The sequence below is a fragment of the Mandrillus leucophaeus genome, unplaced genomic scaffold (genome assembly GCF_000951045.1).
Source record: "Mandrillus leucophaeus isolate KB7577 unplaced genomic scaffold, Mleu.le_1.0 Scaffold381, whole genome shotgun sequence".
Lineage (NCBI taxonomy): Eukaryota > Metazoa > Chordata > Mammalia > Primates > Cercopithecidae > Mandrillus > Mandrillus leucophaeus.
Window position 1 is genome coordinate 373,064 of NW_012104043.1, and position 18,714 is coordinate 391,777.

Genomic DNA, 18,714 nt, shown 5'->3' on the forward strand with positions numbered 1-18,714 from the left:
GGCGTCGGGGAACCGCAGCCTCAGCTATTGCGCCCCTGCCCGGACGCCACGCCCCCCACGTGCAGCTTGGGGGCGGAGCCTGCAGCTCGAGTGAGAAACGAAACAGAATGTTTGTTGTTGTTTTTAGGGGGCGGAATCGAAAAGGAAAAGGAAACTAACGTGACTCGGCCGGCGGCCAAAGGCAACAGGTCGTTGGCTAGGGTAAAGGCCGGTGGGCTGGACTGAGAAAGTTCCCGGGCGTGCAGCGGCCACCTTAACTCCTGGACGGAATGGCTTTCGAGGAAACGCTACAGTTCCACTAGGAGGCACCCTGACACACGCATTTCCAGAGGGCGGGATAAGGGAAGCCAAAGTTTGTTAAGCGTTGTGCGCCGCGGCTGGGCGTGGTGATTCACGCCTGTAATCCCAGCACTTTGGGAGGCTGAGGCGGGCGGATCACGAGGTCAGGAGATCGAGACCATTCTGGCTAACACGGTGAAACCCCGTCTCTACTAAAAATGCAAAAAACAAAATTAGCCGGGCGTGGTGGGGGGCGCCTGTAGTCCCAGCTACTCGGGAGGCTGAGGTGGGAGAATGGCGTGAACCCGGGAGGCGGAGCTTGCAGTGAGCCGAGATTGCGCCACTGCCTCCAGCCTGGGCAACAGAGCGAGACTCCCTATCAAAAAAACAAACAAACAAACAAACAAGAGGGTTGTGCGCGGGGCTCAAACCGTGATAAAACTGGGCAGAGCTATGCAGTCAGCCACCCCTCCCCCACCCCTTTCGCGCCTGCTCAGCTATGTACTCCTGGGTGCCTGGCAACAGTGGTGTGCTTTAGGCCTTTTCTAGAATGCATGCAAACGGAACCATACCTAAGTGATGTCTGGCTTTTTTAAATTAGCACAATGCTTTGAGGTTCATCCTATTGTGTTTAATTAGTAATTCCTTTGTGTTATTGCTGAATGGTAGTGTATCGTGTGGATATGCCACAGTTTATTTATCCATTCACCAATTGATGAGCCTGTCGATTGTAGGAAACAGGAGAAAACTTCCCCTTTGCCCTCTGAAGGGTCACCGAAAATCAACTGACAAGGCTGGGCCTGGGCTCCTGCCTGTAATCCCAGCTCTTTTTTAGGCCGAGGCAGGAGTATCTCTTCTTTGTGTAGTGTGTATTCAAGTGTGTTGACCATTTATTTATTAGCTAGCTTGACTTACTATCTAAGAGTTCTTTATATATTATATTTGAGTTCTTTATATGTTTCATACCGTGTTCTTTATTAGCTATACGTTTTGAAATGGTTTCTACCTGTCTGTGGCTTGCCTCTTCATTTTAAGTGTCTTTTGAAGCACTGAAGTTTTAAATTTTGATGTAATTTATCCATTTTTTCTTTTACATAGCTCATACCTTTTTTGTCCTACTTAAGAGTTTTTGCTAAACTCAAGATTATAAGATTTCCTCAGTTGTTACCTTCTAGAAGTTTTATAATTTTTGGTTTCCATTATATTTAAAATGAATTATTCTTTATAGTATTGATAGATGCAGGAGACAGATAAGGGAGGGTCCCTGGAGAATCTCTGACCTGCCCCACAAGCTTTTGTGCAGCTGAGGAAGCCTGCCCAGGGTCTTGTCTGGGCATGCCCACAAGGCACTTGGGGGCCCACCTGCACTGGGAGAGTGGGTTGCAGCCACAGGGAATTCAGCCTTATGCAGCAGGGAGGAGCAAGACGTCTTCAGCTTGTGTGCGTAGACCTATTATTCAGTCTGTGAGCTGGGAGTCTTTTAGCAGGACCCTCCTTGTTTTTTTGCTGAGAGCTTTCTTTTAATAAATGCCACTCTTCACCTTTCAATGTATTCATGTGCCTAATTGTTCCTGGTCATGAGACAAGAACCTGGATTTTAGCTGAGCTAAGAAGCAAAAATTCCTGCATCAGTGTAAGGTAAGAATAAAGCTTCATTTTTTTTCTTATGGATTTCCAGTTGTTCCAGCTTGCCTATTCCCATGGAATCCCTGTCAAAACTCAGATGGCCGTATATTATAACCTCAGAGCCCAAACTGGCCTACTGTCTTGATAACAAAATGGCCAGTTACCTTGTAGGTATAACAGAGCCAGAACTTCAAGTCATGTAGACTGGGCATGTGCCATGGAAAAAGCTTTGACCTCTAACAATGAAACGGGAAAGGTTCCCTTGTCCCCTTTGTAGGGCGTGCGAAGTGGGAGTGGCTCACTTCTTCAGTGCCCCACTGCTCACACCTCTAGGGGAGCATACAGACAGGCAGGTTGTGGGGCTCTGACCCCACGCCAGTGTCTAGGGATGGATGTTTACTGCTCCTGAAGCACCAGTGGGCTGTGCTACTGTGTGCTTTTTTAGTTTTGCTGTCTATAGGCACTTGTGTTAACCAGCTCAATTAGACCCTCCATCTTGTCACAAGGACAGAGGGCTTTCTGTATCCTGGGTACTTGCCTTGGTGTACCAGAAGAATTGGATCACATGTGGGCTTGGAGAATGAGTGCAAGGTTTTATTGAGTGGAAGTATCTCTCAGCAGATGGGGAAGCTAGAAGGGAGTTGGTTTTCCCCTGGAGTTGAGGCGCTCAGTGGCCCGGGCTGTCCTCCGACTGCCCTGGCCAAACTCCGCATTGTTCTCCTGGTCAATGGCCTGCCAGTGCTAGTGCCTTCAGAATGGTTCTTGCCACACAGTACCTACTGTAAGTAATTATTCAATGAATTAATGAATCCCTTAACATTCAGATTTTTGAAATAAATTATTCAGCAGTTTGCTAAAATAAAAACTCTAGAGATATTCCTGAATATAAAATATATATCTAGCAAGGTTAGGGATATAGGAAATACTGCTTTACATAATATTGTTTTATTAAAAATATTATTCTTGGCTCACACCTGTAATCCCGGCACTTGGGAGGCAAGGCAGGAGGATTGCTTGAGCCCAGGATTTCAAGACCAGCCTGGGCAACATAGTGAGACCCTTGTCTCTTAAAAAACAATTATTCTTGATTCATCACTTTATTATTTATCCAAACATTTTTCAACTAGTTCTCTTTTTTAAATTGTAAATTGGCAATTTATAATTGTATACATTTATGGGGAACAAAGTAATCTTATAATTTATGAATAACAATGTGAAATAATTGAATCAAGCTAGTTCCCACATCCATCACCTCAAATACTTAACAATTTTTGTGGTGAAAACATTTCAAATTTAATCTCTTAGGTATCTTGAAAAGTACAATACTGTATTGTTAATTATATTTACCACACTGCACAATGGAACTCAAAAAAAAAAGAACATATTCATCTTGTTACCAGGTTAAGTGTTCTGATGGTAAGGTGTCCAGGTTCTTGGCACATTGAACAAAGAATTGAACAACACACATGAACAAGCAGTGAAGGAGTGAATTTATGAGAGTGGAAGACAGTGAAGGATCAAAGGCAAAAGTACATTCCACAGGGTGGGAGCGGACTCAAGCAAGTGATTCAAGAGCTGTGGTAGCAAAGTCTTCTGGGGCTTTAGTACCCTCTAGAGGTTTCTTGTGGGTTATATCCTATGTAAATGAAGGATTGGGTTGTGACCAATTAGAGGTCGAGGTGAATTGGCCCATGGAAAATCCAAGACTGGTATGGTTTGATGCCTTATGCAAATGAAGGTCCTGGAATGGACCAATCATTGGCCAGAGTGCAGGTTCGGCCTGTGGCCAATCAGAGCCTGATGTGGTTTGGAACCTTATGCAAATGGAGATCCTGGAATGGACCAATCATAGGTCAGTGTGCAGACTCTTCAGCTCCATGGAGTCTGTCCAAGTTATCCTTAGATTCCCTATCTCCGAACCCTGTTCTTCTGCCTCATTTTCCCCCTGAGAGACATGATCCCTAGAAATCTTTATGGGAGGCAGAGGGAGTGATGGTCTTTTCTTCTGTAACTGCTTCCTGCTGATTTACACGCTGGTCCTACCTACTGGGGACCACAGAAGTCTCTCCCTGCTTTGTCTTGTGGAGACAGGGTAACCTTTTGATGGCCAGAGGTGGTGCCTTTACCTGACACTGGCTGGAAACCTTGTCGCACATCATCTGAAGCTAAATGGTTTCTAGGCAAGAGAAAATGAACTTGGTTAAAAGGTTTAGCAAACATGGTCCAAAGACCAGGGCCAGTGTAGCCATTAGCAAATGGTCTGGCTAGGGGATGGAGCCATGACCCCCAGCCCAGCAGCCTTGACCAGGAGCCCCATGATTCCGACAGCTGTTGTCGTATCTTAGCGGCCCAGTCAGCTAGTTTTCAGGTGGCATCCCTTACTATTCCTGATTGGTTGACATAGAAACAGCATTCTTCCTCTAGGAAAAGACATAAGCCTCCCTTCTCAGTAGTTACAAGGTCTAGTCCCCTTCTGTTTTGCAAAGTGACCACTGCCAGGGAGCCTATTTGATTTTGTATAATGACAATACTTTGAGCAATGTCATCCAAGATTTCCATGAAAGCATTGGACAAACTCTGGTAGTAGGATAGGGAGGTTTCCAGCCTGTTAACTCCTGTTCCTATTCCTGCTGTTACTCCCAGCTCTACTAAAAGGGGTATGATGAGTTGGATGGCTTGCTTGTGTCTGGTGGTTGCAGTCAAAGGTATAGTGAGAGATTGGTTATTGGGAGCTATATTAATTTCAGGGGCTAAATAAACAAGTGTACAAGTTCCAGTCCAATTGGCAGGTAAACGTAAGTAGGAGCTGGTCCTGTACAGGAAAAAGGCTCCCTGTTTTTCAAAACAGAAATTGTTTTCTGTGGTGAACATATGGGTTAAAGTTGGGTTGCCCCAGTGGTTTTATTTTCCCGGTGGAGGTAGCTGCTTTTGGTGTCCACCAATAACCACCCGGGGGTATTTTCTTATTGGGGAACCAAAAGACAGCTAAAGATTTCAGGGCTAATGCAGTCTTCCCAAGGAAACGTGTGGACACAGCTAGTGGGTTTCCCTTAACAGTATTTAGACCGAATATCTTTTAAGGTGCCCTTAAGTAGGAGTGGTTTCCATGAAAACCAAACAGGTTTTCTAAATCACGTAGTTTGGATAACTGTGCAATTTACATGATTGTGTGAGGGATTAATCTCCAGGGTGTAATTGCACTGATTACTTTTCAAGGTCCCCAGGACCTGACTGGACTTTTGGCTCCTTTTGACACAGAGTGTACCTGGAATTCTAGCTCTGTGTGTGTTGATATTGGGCCCCAGATGGATTTTTCTGAGGATGTAACCCTAGAGAGGTTGCTCTGATAAGACTGCAGGAGGTTTACTGCTCATCCTGTCAGTGTAACCTTTGTCATGTCTGTAATTTGATTGTATAAGTCATCTAAGTTTATTAGTTTGAAGAGAGTTCCTCCTTTGTAGGCAACGTGGTAAGTCATTTTTTCAAGGGCCCAATATCGTGCTGAGACTGGGATAGCAGTGTACCTGGAAGAGTATGGGGATAAGCAAAGCCAACAATATTTTGCTAAGGCTAGGCTGGCAGCCAAGCACAGTGGCTCATGCCTCTAATCCCAGCACTTTGGGAGGCCTAGGCAAGTGGATCACTTGAGGTCAGGAGTTCAAGATCAGCCTGGCCAACATGGTGAAACCCTGTCTCTACTAAAAAAAAATCCAAAAAACAAAAACAGGAAAACAAGACTGGGCTGGTGGTGTTTAACAGCCTTTGTATTAGATTCAAGGTTCTTAGTAAGTACTGAGGGTCACCTAATGACCGGTCAGAGGGTAAATTGAGGCCCTGCTGTAGAATTAAGCCAATTCCCAATATGCATGATTCCAGTGTGTGTGGCCTGTAGCAAATCATTGTGGGTATGAATGTACCTTTTAGTTGTTTTGCCTCCTTTAAGTCCTACAGGATAGGATTCTACTAGGGCAGAGGAGATGATCCCACCACTTGGGAAAAGGCAGTTTAATAATGTAAGAATAACTAGTATTACCCCAACTACCACGACCGCACAGAAAAGACACCAAGGGAAGTTAATAGGCATTTACTTATCTTTTGGCCATTCTTTTAAACAGGTACTTCAGGTCTTCCACAGATTCACAGGTATAGTGGCTGGTAGGAGTTCCAGGTTCGGGGTCCGGAAACTTCTGGTATGGCAGGCTTGATGCTGGAAAGATGTATCCAATTATCTAACCCTAGTACTTTGACCACAGAAGGTGTGGCCAGCACCACTGAAAATGGTTCCTTCCATTTGGGTTGTAGCTGTTGAGCAGATGATCCCTCTTTCCATGTTTTTACTAGTACCTTACCTCTTGGCCTAATTTTGGGTTGCTGTTTAGTTCCCAGTACAGGGAACCACTGGGTTCCAAACTTCTGTAAATCCTGCTGAAATTGTCCCAGGTTAATTAGGTATTTTACTAAACTGGTTGTTTCTGGATCAGTGATTAGATCATTAGTTAAAAATGGCCTTGCATATAATATTTCATATGGACTCATATTAATTTTTGCTTGAGGGGAATTACGGATCCTTAAGAGGGCTGTAGGGGGCAAGTTGACCCAAGTCTCTGACATTTCCTGGCACAGTTTAATGACCATTTTAGAGTCTGATTAGCCTTTTCTACTTTCCTGGAGGATTGAGGCCTCCATGCTGAATGTAAATTTGATCCTGAGGGCCTTAGCAACCCCTTAAGTTATTTGGGAGATAAGCTGTTATTTTGAAGGCTCTGGGGTAACCCAAACCAAGGGATTATTTCTCTTTGTTTTATTTTATTTCATTTCATTTCATTTCATTATTTCATTTCATTTCATTTCATTTCATTTCATTTTAATTTTATTTTATTTTTTGAGACAGAGCCTCACTCTGCTGCCCAGGCTGGAGTGCAATGTGCGGTCTCGGCTCACTGCAGCCTCCACCTCCTTGTTTCAAGGGATTCCTGTGCCTCAGCCTCCTGAATATCTGGGATTACAGGCATGCACCATCAAGCCCAGATGATTTTTTTTTTTTTTTTGGTAGAGACAGGGTTTCGCCATGTTGCCCAGGCTGGGCTCAAACTTCTGGCCTCAGTGATCTGCCTGCCTCAGCTTCCCAAAGTACTGGGATTACAGGTGTGAGACATCGTCCCTGGCCAGATTATTTCTTTTAAGAGAATTTTCACTATTTCATTGGCCTTTTCTGTTCTGGTAGGGTAAACTTCAACCCAGCTAATAAAGGTTTCTATCAGTACTAGTAAAAACTTGAATCCTTTACAGGCTGGCATATGGGTAAAGTCCAATTGCCAGTCTTTCCCTGGGTAAGTTCCCCCTCTTTGGATTGGCTCTATTAAAGGAGGCACTTTGTTTCCTGGGTTATTTAGTGCACACAGTGAGCAGGCTTGACAGACCTGTTTGACCATGGAAGCTAGGTTGGATCCAGTGAAGAGCTTGTTTACCATGGCCAAAGTTGTGTCTCTTCCCACATGGAAAGAGTTATGCAGGGCTTTTATGATTTTCCATTGGGCTGCTTGGGGAAGATTTATTTTTGATCCTTTATACCACCAAGATACCTGTTTCATTCCTCCCTGTTGTCTTATTAGCTGTTCTTCCTGTGAGGTGTACTCAGGTTCTATTGGGGAGTCATTAAAAAGGAGTAGTGCTAAAACTTGTTGAGATTGTACCTTGAGGGCTGCGGCCTTGGATTCCTTTTTGTTCCCTTGTGCTATAGGGGTTAGATTCTTTTGGTGCCCTTTGCAATGAATAATGGCTATGGCCTCTGGCAAGTGTTGTCTGCAATAGCTGAAGAATCCCATGTTTTATGGGGGAGTGCCTGTTAGTAAACAGTCCCCTTTCCAAATTGTAGCATGAGCATGAACCACAAGAAATGCATACTTAGAATCTGTATAGACATTAGCTTTCTTTCCTTGTCCCAACCTTTTTTTTTTTTTTTTTTTGAGACAGAGTTTTGCTCTGTCGCCCAGGCTGGAGTGCAGTGGTGCGATCTCAGCTCACTGAAACCTCTGCCTCCCAGGTTCAAGTAATTCTCCTGTCTCAGCCTGTCAAGTAGCTGGGACTACAGGCACACACCACCACACGCAGCTAATTTTTGTATTTCTAGTAGAGATGGGGTTTCACCATATTGGTCAGGCTGGTCTTGAACTCCTGACCTCAGGTGATCCACTCGCCTCAGCCTCCCAAAGTGGTGGGATTACAGGCTTGAGCCACTGCACCAGCCCCTTGTCCCAACCTTAATGCTAGAGTAAAAAAATGATCTCAGCCTTTATGTCGATGTGCCTGGGGGCAGTAGCTGGACTTCAAAACTGGTATAATTCACTATTGCGTATCCAGCTTGGTCCTCCCCATTTAGCACAAAGCTGCTGCCGTCTGTAAACCAGTATCCTCAGGGTCTGGAAGAGGCTGATATAAAAGAGGCTGGCTCACATGTCTGTGATCTGCTCACAGGAATGATTGGTTATGGTGCCCAGAGGTAGCAGTGCGGCTGGTGATATGGTTTGGCTGGGTTCCCCACCCGTATCTCATCTTGAATTGTAGCTCCCATAATTTCCATGTGTCGTGGGAGGGACCCTGTTCCTGGAACCAAGCTGGGTCTGGCTGTGTTTTCTCAAGGCCCAATAAGGAGAAGCAGACAAACTAGGAAAGAATGGAATTTATTGATGTAACTGGATACAGGAAGAAGGCCAGAGATAATTCCACCAGACCAACCCAAAGTGTTACAATTTTCTTAGTGCATATATAGGTTGGGGTTAGGTGCCTACGTGCAGTACAGCATTCGTCTAAGTCTATTTGTAACTAATTTTGTTTCAACTAGAAGGTCAGAGGCAGAAAACGCTTGCTAAGTTTGATTAAAAGGGCCCCAGTACCTTCAAGGCCTGTCTACTATGGTACCAGAGTGATTATTTCTGTCTTATCTCCTTTGCAGCTTGGTCCAGAGAGCTGCCTTGGACTCTCCAATGAATCTATTCAAACAGCTGCCACTGTCACCTTGACCTGTCTCAGATTCCGTTGACCCCAGATGGGTCCCAGCACTAGAAGACTGTCTCTATTATTTTGAGTTGCTCCAGGTTAGGGAGAAGCCTACTGACCATATGCCATACGTTTCATTTCTAGCTTTGATGTCTGGGCAACAATTTCCCTAGGCTTAACTATTGGCTAAATGTTAAGGCAGTGCTATGGAAATCCGTCAGTGTAACTGGAGTGCTATATAGGCCTGTTTGTGTGATTGTCAGGGAGAATTGGCCTGCCACAACCCGGTGGGAGGTAATTGAATCATGGGTGCTGTTCTATGATAGTGAATAAGTCTTACTAGATCTGATGGTTTTGTAGAGTTCCCCAGCACATGCTGTCTTGCCTGCTGCCATGTAAGACATGACTTTGCTTCTCCTTTGCCTTCCACCAGCCATGATTGTGAGGCCTCCCCAGTCATGTGGAACTGTGAGTCAATTAAACCTCTTTCCTTTATAAATTACCCAGTCTCAGGTATGTCTTTACTAGCAACGTGAGAACAAACTAATAGAACTGGGTTTAAGGTGTTACAGGTCTTAATTGTGATCTCTGGATTATCTAGGAGTGCCACCTCATATTTAATCTTTCTCCTGTCATCCAGATATGTCCTTTTATTTCTAGGACTGGTGGGGAGTTGTAGCTGGTCTAGAGTAATTTTCGTTTATTTATTTATTTATTTATTTATTTATTTATTTTTGAGGCAGAGTTTCGGTCTTGTTGACCAGGCTGGAGTGCAATGATGCGATCTTGGCTCACTGTAACCTCCGCCTCCCGGGTTCAAGCAATTCTCCTGCCTCATCCTCGGGAGTAACTGGGATTACAGGCATGTGCCACCACCCCCAGTTAATTTTGTATTTTTAGTAGAGACAGGGTTTCTCCATGTTGGTCAGTCTGGTCTCCAACTCCCAACCTCAGGTGATCCGCCCACCTCGGCCTCCCAAAGTGCTGGGATTACAGGCGTGAGCCACCATGCCTGGTCAGCCTAGAGTAATTTTAATAGCTTCTTCAACCAAAATAGCAGTGGCTGCTATTGCCTAGAGGCAGCTGGGCTACCTGGTGGCTACCCTGTCTTATTTCTTTGCTAAGTAAGCAACGACTGGGCGCAGTGGCTTACACCTGTGATTCCAACACTTTGGGAGGCCAAGGTGGGTGGATTGCTTGAGATCAGGAATTCAAGACCATGCTGGCCAACGTGATGAAACCTTGTCCCTACTAAAATACAAAAATTAGTTGGGGCGTAGTAGTGACAGGCACCTGTAATCCCAGCTACTTGGGAGGCTGAGGCAGGAGAATGACTTGAATCCAGGAGCTGGAGGTGGCAGTGAGCCGAGATTGTGCCAGTGTACTCCAGCCTGGGAGACAGAACAAGAGTCCATCTCAAAAGAAAAGAAAAGAAAAGAAAAGTATGCAATGGGCCTAGGCTCTGTTCTCAGCTTCTGAGTAAGCACTCCCACTGCTATACCTTTCTTTTCTTCCACATACAAGAAGGGCTTGGTGAGGTTTGGAATGCTGAGAAGGGCTTGGTGAGCCTGGCTGAGAGCCCGTTTTAACTTGGTGAAAGCCTCCCTCATTTCTAGGGTTCATTCCATTGGCTCATCTTAAGGTCCCCTTGTTGCCTCGTAAAGGAGCTTTGCTATGTGCCTGAAATTTGGGATTTATATTCTACAGAATACAGCCATTCCAAGTGAAGCTGCTGCTTGGCGTGTGAGGTAATTTGGGTGGCCATGACGTCCAGAGTTACCCGGGGATCCTAAGTAGTAGTGATGTCCCTGGGTCCTGTGAGTCTTCATCTGATCCCTCCTTATGCGCTGCTAGAGTTTTGACTGATGGAGCCCCTCAGTCAGAGCGGGGGCAGTCAATTATCCAGCGCCAGGGGTCGTGACTGGTGCCCTCACCTTGGCAACACAGGCCCTGCGGGGGCTTAGTGGAGTCCTTTTCCTAGTGCCCACTTTTCTTGTACTTGTAACCAGAGCTTTTGCCGGCATTATCCTTGTGACCCTTTGGGTTTCCTTTGGATGCCTTTTGTGTATTTAGGGCATCACCAATGACAGTTGCCATAATTTCGGCTGGTTTTCTTTGCTGTATTCCCTTTCCACTTCCTCCAGATCACGATTGTTATATACCATGGAGGTGGTATCAATAAGCTGATTTTGATTAGTTTATCAAACTTGTGGTCCCATGTGTAGCTTCTGGATTTTATGCCTAATGTCCGGGGCAGCTTGACTAATGAAATCCTGTGTCATTAATACTTTGCCTTCAGGAGAGGGAGGGTCCAGGTTGGTGTATTTTTTAAAAGCCTCTTCCAATCTACTATAAAATATAGCTTTCCTCCTTACCCTGTGTAATTTCCCTTAATTTACTGCCTTTGCCATTTCCTTTCTCATTCCTCCCAGGTGAGCTTCAAGGAATTTGGCTCAGTTGTTCATTCCCACAGGGGTGTTATAGTTCCAATTACGGTCAGTGATGGGGACTGTATCTGGGCCCAGGCAATTGCCATCGGAATTTCCGGCAAATAGCTTGTCTGCTTCCCGTTGGGTGGCCTCAGAAATATGTTCTTTCTCCAGAGGAGTGCAACAAGTTGCCAGGACATATTGAACATCTTTCTGTGAGAGATCGAAGGCTAAGGTTAAAGTTTGGAATCTGTCTGCAAATCTCCTGAGGTTCTCAGAATAAATTCCTAACTTATCCTTTCATTGCTGTATATCAGTTATGGAGAAGGGGGCCTCCACTTAGATTAGCCCCTCAGCTCCTGCTACTTCCCTTACGGGAAATACAGCTGGACGGGAATTGAATAAGGTGTTGCCCTGGAAGTGTGTGGGGAACTTAGTGGAGTTCCCGGCTCCTGTTCCTGGGTTTGATCCCCAGGAGCACTTGGCAAAGGGTTGTATGGAGTTGGTTGCAGTTATCTCTGAGAAATGGTGGCCCTTGCAGAAAGGGGTCATCTATAACATCTGATTCTACTTTAGGAATTTTTTCTTTTTGAGGGCAAAATTTGGAAGCCTTACAAATTGAAGGGTTTTGGTGCAGGGCCATACAGGCTTAAACATGGTATTTCTGACTATTTACCCTGCCTTTTGCAAGATAAGTCTAATTGCAGGATAGTGTCATGACCAAGACTCCCATTGACTAGCCATTGCTCCTGGCTATCTAGAGGATACTGGGACCAAACAGTATTACAGTAAAAAAACAAATGTTTCCTTCTTATATTGTCAGGGTCAAATTGGTTCCAATTATTGAGGATGCAGCTGATTGGGGAGTCAGGTGGTATGGATGGAGTATTTCCTATTGTCGTAAGAGAGAAAAAATTCTAAGAAGGATTTAATATTAGACCTCAGAACCTCCACCTAGGGGCTTCCCCTTCAGAGAGGTTGTGGCCTAGGATTGGATCTCCCAAGGAGTCCCCTTTTGGGGTCCAGTCTTAAGAGTGTCAGACATCTCTGACCTTAGGTGGGCACCAGTCCTGCTTTGAATGCTTTCCTTTCATAGACAATGCCTAGTATGATTCCCTTCATTCTTGGATACAGTTCTTGGCTTTTGGCATCCCTGTAGCTGGCCACAGTAGTTTCTTCCCAGATGGTTTCCTTAACCATTATAGTAAGTATAGTTTGAAGGGCAAGGGATGGCAGACTGCCTAATTTAAACTTGTTAGAGACTGGCCTCTCAATAAGGGAGTATAGTGCTCTCTGACTGTACCAGATAAACCAGGCGCAGAGATTTCCCCAGGGATCCACTGTGCAATTTATACAGTGATTCAAGAGTCTCCACCAGGATTCTTCCCTTAGTACCAGATCTACTAAACTTAAATGATCTAGATCTGGTCCCTCACAAAAGAAGCAGGGCACTTTCCCTATCCAAGTGGTTGGTCCCTAACCTTTAGGCTAATGTTTGCCCTTGGGGCCTCCATAGTCAGTTACCTATTGCCCTGGCCCTTTGGGTTGGGGTACATCTCTAATTGGTCTAAACATGTTATTCCAACATAAGCAGCAAATAAATATAATATTATAGTCGCAAAAACATGCACCTCATGGCGGCACGGATTTATCTTGTGCCCCTATTTGTTGCATTCCCTGACGGGCTGACTCCACAAGGGAATTTTAGCATAAGAAAAGGAGGGTTAAAGCCACCTGAAATGTGTATGTATTCGACCTGGACAAGCTGCCACTGCCAATTGGTCACATGTGGGGCTCAGGAACTATAACCAGGAGATAGAAAAGAATCCAGCTTCCAGGCCAGACAGCTATCCCCATTCACTCTTTGGCTTTCAGACAGCACTAGAGAGTGGCCTTGGCCAGTTGTCCTCAATTACTGAGGAGCTACTGAGAAATGGCTGCTGAAGGACTAAAAAGAAAAGGACTCAGGTCCCACCTGAAGTAGGCGATGATGGTTAGATGCTTACACACAGAAACCTTTCAGTCTCACCAGACAGTGGCCCCGGCAAGAGACCTTCAGTTGTCTCTGTGCTTAGAATGCTGTCTGCCAAGGGTCCCAAGTTGGAAAAGGGAAAGAAAGAGAAGGGGAGAGACAGAGAGAGTCCCGTATGGAGTTTAGTTCCAGCCCGTGGCCACAAATGGAATCTCAGTAGAATAAAAGAAAATAAATCCCCAAATTTGGGCTTACCTCCTGGCTGGCTTGCCAAAATATATTACTGGGTTAAGGGTTCTGATAATGAGGTGTACAGGTTCTTGGTGTGTTGAACAAAGAATTGAACGACATGCATGAACAGGTGGTGAAGGAATGGATTTATTGGAGCACAAGGCAGTGAAGGAGCAAAAGTGAAAGTACATTACACAGGGTGGGAGTGGGCTTGAGCAAGTGGCTCAAGAGCCCTAGTAGCAAAATCTTCTGGGGATTAAGTACCCTGTAGAGGTTTCTTGATGGTTACACCCTATGTAAATGAAAGACTGGCTCACAGCCAATTAGAGGCTGAGGTGAATTGGTTCACGGCCAATCCAAGACTGCTGTGGTTTGACTCCTTATGCAAATGAATGTCCTGGAATGAACCAATCATTGGCCGGAGTGCAGATTTGGCCCATGGCCAATCAGAGACTGATGTGGTTTAATGCCTTATGCAAATGAAGGTCCTGGAATGGACCAATCATAGGCCAGTGTTCAGATTCTTCCGTGCCAGGGAGTATGTCCAAGTCATCCTTAGATCCCTATCTCTGGACTATATTCTCCTGCCACAGTCTTGTGTGAGATTTTGTGCCCTTTGACCATCATCATCATCTCCCCATTCCCCCAACCTCTCCCTCAACTACTTCTAACCACTATTCATTAACCTCTTGTATTATTTAGGTGTAAGGAAGAACAGAAGGATCCAAGCGTGAGAAAGCCCACCCTGAGTCTCTCAGAGGTGATTATGACTACGTGAGCATGGGTGAGACAAATCCTCTGTTGTTGTTGATGGCTACTTGAAGTGCTTCCTCCATTCTTTCCATTGTAGAATACTTAGGGAGGTAGAGAATATGATGACATGTTATTGATGTTGGGTGATCTCTTTCACTGAAAGTTTCAGGACAGCGAAATACTATTTCCATTTTCTGTATGCCTCTTGCGTGCAGCCTATCACGTCCTGTAAGAAACACTAGAAAGGAATAAAATTTGGTTAAGATATTTCATAGGAAGAATAAAACATAATGAAAAGGAAGAAATTAATCACTTCATTCAGTAAGTATTTATCGAAGGTCCTTAGGCAGAGAGAACTGTCCTTGGCCATATTGAGTGTAGAAAACTCATGACAATTGGTCTTTGTCCTCAATGAGTTCATGGTGTAGTTGGGGGAAAATTGTATGCATGAAAAGATAGTAGCAAGAAGGAAGTTTATTCAGCTCATCTAGGAAGCATGAGGTTAGGAGCTTAAAGGATTCAGCACGGAGACAGACACCAGGCTGGGTGGTCACAGGGACTTCACAGAGGTCACACCAGGCTATTTCTCAAGACAGGATTTGGGTGAGCTTTCAAGGCAGGGGACAAAACTCAGGAAAAAGCCAAAGGTGGGAAGAAGTGAACTCATGAGATGTACAGACAGCTGAACCACTGGGCTGAATCAAAAGTTTCCCATTAAGAGAGAAGATTAGAAAGGCAGCTTGGGCTTATAGAGAAATAGGTTGGATATGTGGACAAGTTGGAATTGTCCTCCAACATCCTTAGTAGCAACAAAAATATCAAGAAGAAAGATGTGTAACTCAGGAAGAGCTGATGAATGGGATGAGATGGTGAGAGAAGTCATTAAGTCTGCCCTAGAGAAACCTTAGGGTTCCCACCAAGAGAAGTTCTTGTACCATGAGGCCACAGAGCTTAGTGCTCAAGAGCCTGAGATTTGGAGTCAGCCTGATGGATTCTATTCTGGTTCCCATACTTACCAGCTGTCTGAACATGGGCAAGCTACTAAATGCTCCAAACCTCGTTTTCCTCATGTCTGAAACGGGAAAAAAGAATAGTACCTACCTCATAGGGTTGCTATTAGGAAAAAGGTAGGTAATAAATACAAAGCAGTCAGCATAGTGCATGGCACAGAATAAGCACACAGTAAATGCTGCTGCTGCTGCTGCTACTATTATCATCAGTTGTTGTTGCTATTATTATGTCTAAATGATATATTACTATGAAACAGATTGTTTGCATCATTCGAACATCATAGGACTTAGATAATTAGATGAAGATAGGAACATGAGATAAAAGGCTTAGGAGCCAGCTGAAGTGAGGAAAGAGGGTGCAGAAAAAGTCAGTGTGGAAAAAGTAGTAAAATAGCAAATCTCTATTTAAAAAAAAAAAAGAAACAGCCTTGAGTAAGAGAAAGAATGCTGGTCTAGAAGGTAGGGAGCCTGGGTTCTCATCCTTGCTCTGCCACTAACACATGTGATCCACCAGCAAGAATGGTGATACAGAGATAGAAAATTATTTTAGGCAGATAGTGAGGGCAAAAGAGTCCTCAGTAGAACTTCCCTTCTAACAAAAAGCAGTCCAAGAAATCACTTCTTTTCTAATAAAGAGCAGCCTGGAATATTGGGCTGCAAACATAGATAAGAAGGCTGGAAGCTAGTATGGGGGAATGCCAGCAGCTCCACCAATAGAAAGGGCAACCTGGGGCCAGGCATGTCCACCATGGGGGTTCCACCTCCCCTCTGTTTTAGCACATGCACAGTAAGAAAGAAATAAGCACCATGGAGTAGCTACCCACCTGTATAATCAAAGATTGGGGTAGGGGCTGCTAGAGATTCGTGACCTATGCGATGGTACACCTGGTCCTAACTCATTTTTTCATGCCCTATGTATGTCCTCCTCACTAGCTCATCTATAAAGAATTCTGCATTTCACCACAGATCAGCAACTCATTTTTCTGGGACCCCTCTCTGTAGCAGAGGGCTATTCTCTTTTTTTGTCTCTTACTAAGTTTCTGCTCTATACCTTACCCTTTGTGTGTGTCCCTGTCCTTGATCTCCATGGCTGTGAGACAAAGAACCTTGGGTGTCACCCCAGACAGTAAGGCCACTTCAATGGCTTCATTCTAAACAAGATTGTATATATAAAAGATATATAATTATGTGTCCATCTATTACCACAGTACTTACAGAGGAATTTTTTCTTTTCATCCAAGGTTAGTTTGCGGAAAGCCTTCCAAAACAACCGTATAGTAGGATGTGATTTTTGGTATCCTTGCTCATACTTTGAATTCTTGAGAGAAAGAGGGAGAAAAATGATTTGAGTGGGGTGGAACACATAGAAGTTGTTCGGAAAAATTGGGGCACTTTAGGTATCACCTACCTGTTCAAATTGTTTCCAGTCATAATCAGTATTTCCAATGATTGCTGTCATTAGTTCCTCGGGGTAGAAATGTCTAAGTATCTCCTTCTCACAGACTCTATAAAATCCTCTCTGAAATTCCTCATAAACTGCTTTTACAGAGACGTTGAAAATGTAATCAATATACTTAGAAACATAGTCTTTCCTTGAGGGAAGAAAAAAAAAAAAGAAAAGGAAGGAAAGGAAGGAAGAGGCCAATGATTAAAAGATTCTATGCTTTATTCTTTTTACTATTTCTATTGAGAAGGAAAAGTCAATTACTTCTACATAGCACAAGAATGTTGTGTTGTGACCAAAACCTGGTCAGCTAGAAGAAAGAAATTTAGAAAATATAATCAGAAAGTTTAAAACTATTTGGCTCACTTTCCTCACTGCAGTCGGTAGGATATTTTTAAAACATGAATCTGAATATGTCATTCTCTTGCTTAAAGTCTATCAAAGGCTTCCCATTACCCTTGGGGTAAATTCCAAACCTCCTTAGCAGGGATCAGCAGGCCTTCCCAACCCCACCTCCTCCCTCAATGATATGACCTTGCCAGTCTCAGCAAGCAGCCTCTTCCTACTTCCATTTTCTTTCTTTCTCTTTCTTTTTTTCTCTTTCTTTCTCCTTCCTTCCTCCCTCCCTCCCTCTCTTCCTTCCTTCTCTCGTTCTCTGTCTTTCCTTCTTTCCTTCTTTCTTTCTCTCTTTCTCTCTTCCTCTCTCTCTCTCTCTCTCTTTCTTAAGAGATGGGGTCTCCCTATGTTGCCCAGGCTGGACTTGGACTCCTGGCCTCAAGCGATCCTCCTGCCACAGCCTCCTGAGTAGGTGAGACTACAAGTGTGCACCATGGTGCCCGGCTCCCACTTCCATTTTCATCTCTGGCCATACTGACCTTCAGTTCATAGGTCTTGTTGTCTCTCTTTTGTAGTTAGGCCACAGAATGCAGCATTTCTTCTTTACCTGATAACTTCTACCATCCATTAGATTTCAATATAAGTAAGACTTTCTCAGGGTTAATCCTTCTGTTCCTCTGCTTGTCCCCTCTCACAACACATGTCACTTTGTGAAAATTATTCCTGTAAGGTCTGTCTTATACTACAGGATGTAATTTCTACTAAATGATTAATTTCCTGATGGCAGGGTTGCTACTGGAGGCATTTCCATCAGAGACATGATTGTCTCCCACACTTTGGGCAGCCTTTGTGGACTAGCCTATCTAAATCAACTCTTGTCTGCCTTCCCCTGTAACCAGTGGTGTGCTGGTAAATGTCTAACAACCAGCTCTCTGAAAAGGAGGGGGAGGGGAGGGGACACACATTTGCAGCATTGGCCAATTTCTGTGGTGTACATATTCCCACCATGGCTGATTTTCAGCTACTAATACTTTGATAATAAACTCTTAACATTTTTGAAAATTTAACAGTCAGCTCTCACAAGCTGGTACTAGTGAGCTCCAGCATACCACCTGGAACTCCCTAGTTTCTTAATGGGTTTTAATTTTCTTCAGAGTGCTCATACTTATCTGATATTATATTACATAATAATTCATTTGTGGCCAGGTGTGGTGGCTTACCCTTGTAATCCCAGTACTTTGGGAGGCTGAGATGTGAGGACTGCCTGAGCTCAGCAATTTGAGACCAGCCTGGGCAGCATGGCAAGACTCCATCTCTATTAAAAATAATAATGATTCATTTGTATATTATCTTTCTGTCCCACTGGAATTTAAGCTCCAAATTTTGTCTGTCTTTTTGACTACTGTATCTCCAGCACCTAGAATAGAGTCTGGTACAAAATAGGGGCTCAAAAATATTTGTTAAATGAATAAATAGTAAAAAGAGCTACAAAGGAAATATTGAACCCTGAATTCTTTCTCCTTTTCTTTTATCTTAAAAGATTCTTTTTTTCGGCCGGGCGCGGTGGCTCACGCCTGTAATCCCAGCACTTTGGGAGGCCGAGGCGGGCGGATCACAAGGTCAGGAGATCGAGACCAC

At 44.2% G+C, this 18,714-nt stretch overlaps 2 protein-coding genes across 2 annotated transcripts in view; both read right to left on the reverse strand.

The window, feature by feature from the left end:
• Positions 1 to 12,530, reverse strand: part of HERC5 (HECT and RLD domain containing E3 ubiquitin protein ligase 5) — a 68,724-nt gene extending 56,194 nt beyond the window's left edge. Inside the window, exons 1-2 of the mRNA XM_011990763.1 lie at positions 12,463 to 12,530; positions 160 to 310 (exon numbers count right to left, since the gene is read on the reverse strand). Coding sequence (XP_011846153.1) covers positions 160 to 310; positions 12,463 to 12,530 — 219 coding nt within the window. The remainder of the gene's footprint in view (positions 1 to 159; positions 311 to 12,462) is intronic.
• A 1,132-nt stretch (positions 12,531 to 13,662) lies between these two features.
• The window catches only part of HERC6 (HECT and RLD domain containing E3 ubiquitin protein ligase family member 6), a 62,613-nt gene continuing 57,561 nt past the window's right edge, over positions 13,663 to 18,714 (reverse strand). Inside the window, exons 21-23 of the mRNA XM_011990765.1 lie at positions 16,705 to 16,888; positions 16,512 to 16,614; positions 13,663 to 14,524 (exon numbers count right to left, since the gene is read on the reverse strand). Coding sequence (XP_011846155.1) covers positions 14,304 to 14,524; positions 16,512 to 16,614; positions 16,705 to 16,888 — 508 coding nt within the window. The 3' untranslated portion in view covers positions 13,663 to 14,303. The remainder of the gene's footprint in view (positions 14,525 to 16,511; positions 16,615 to 16,704; positions 16,889 to 18,714) is intronic.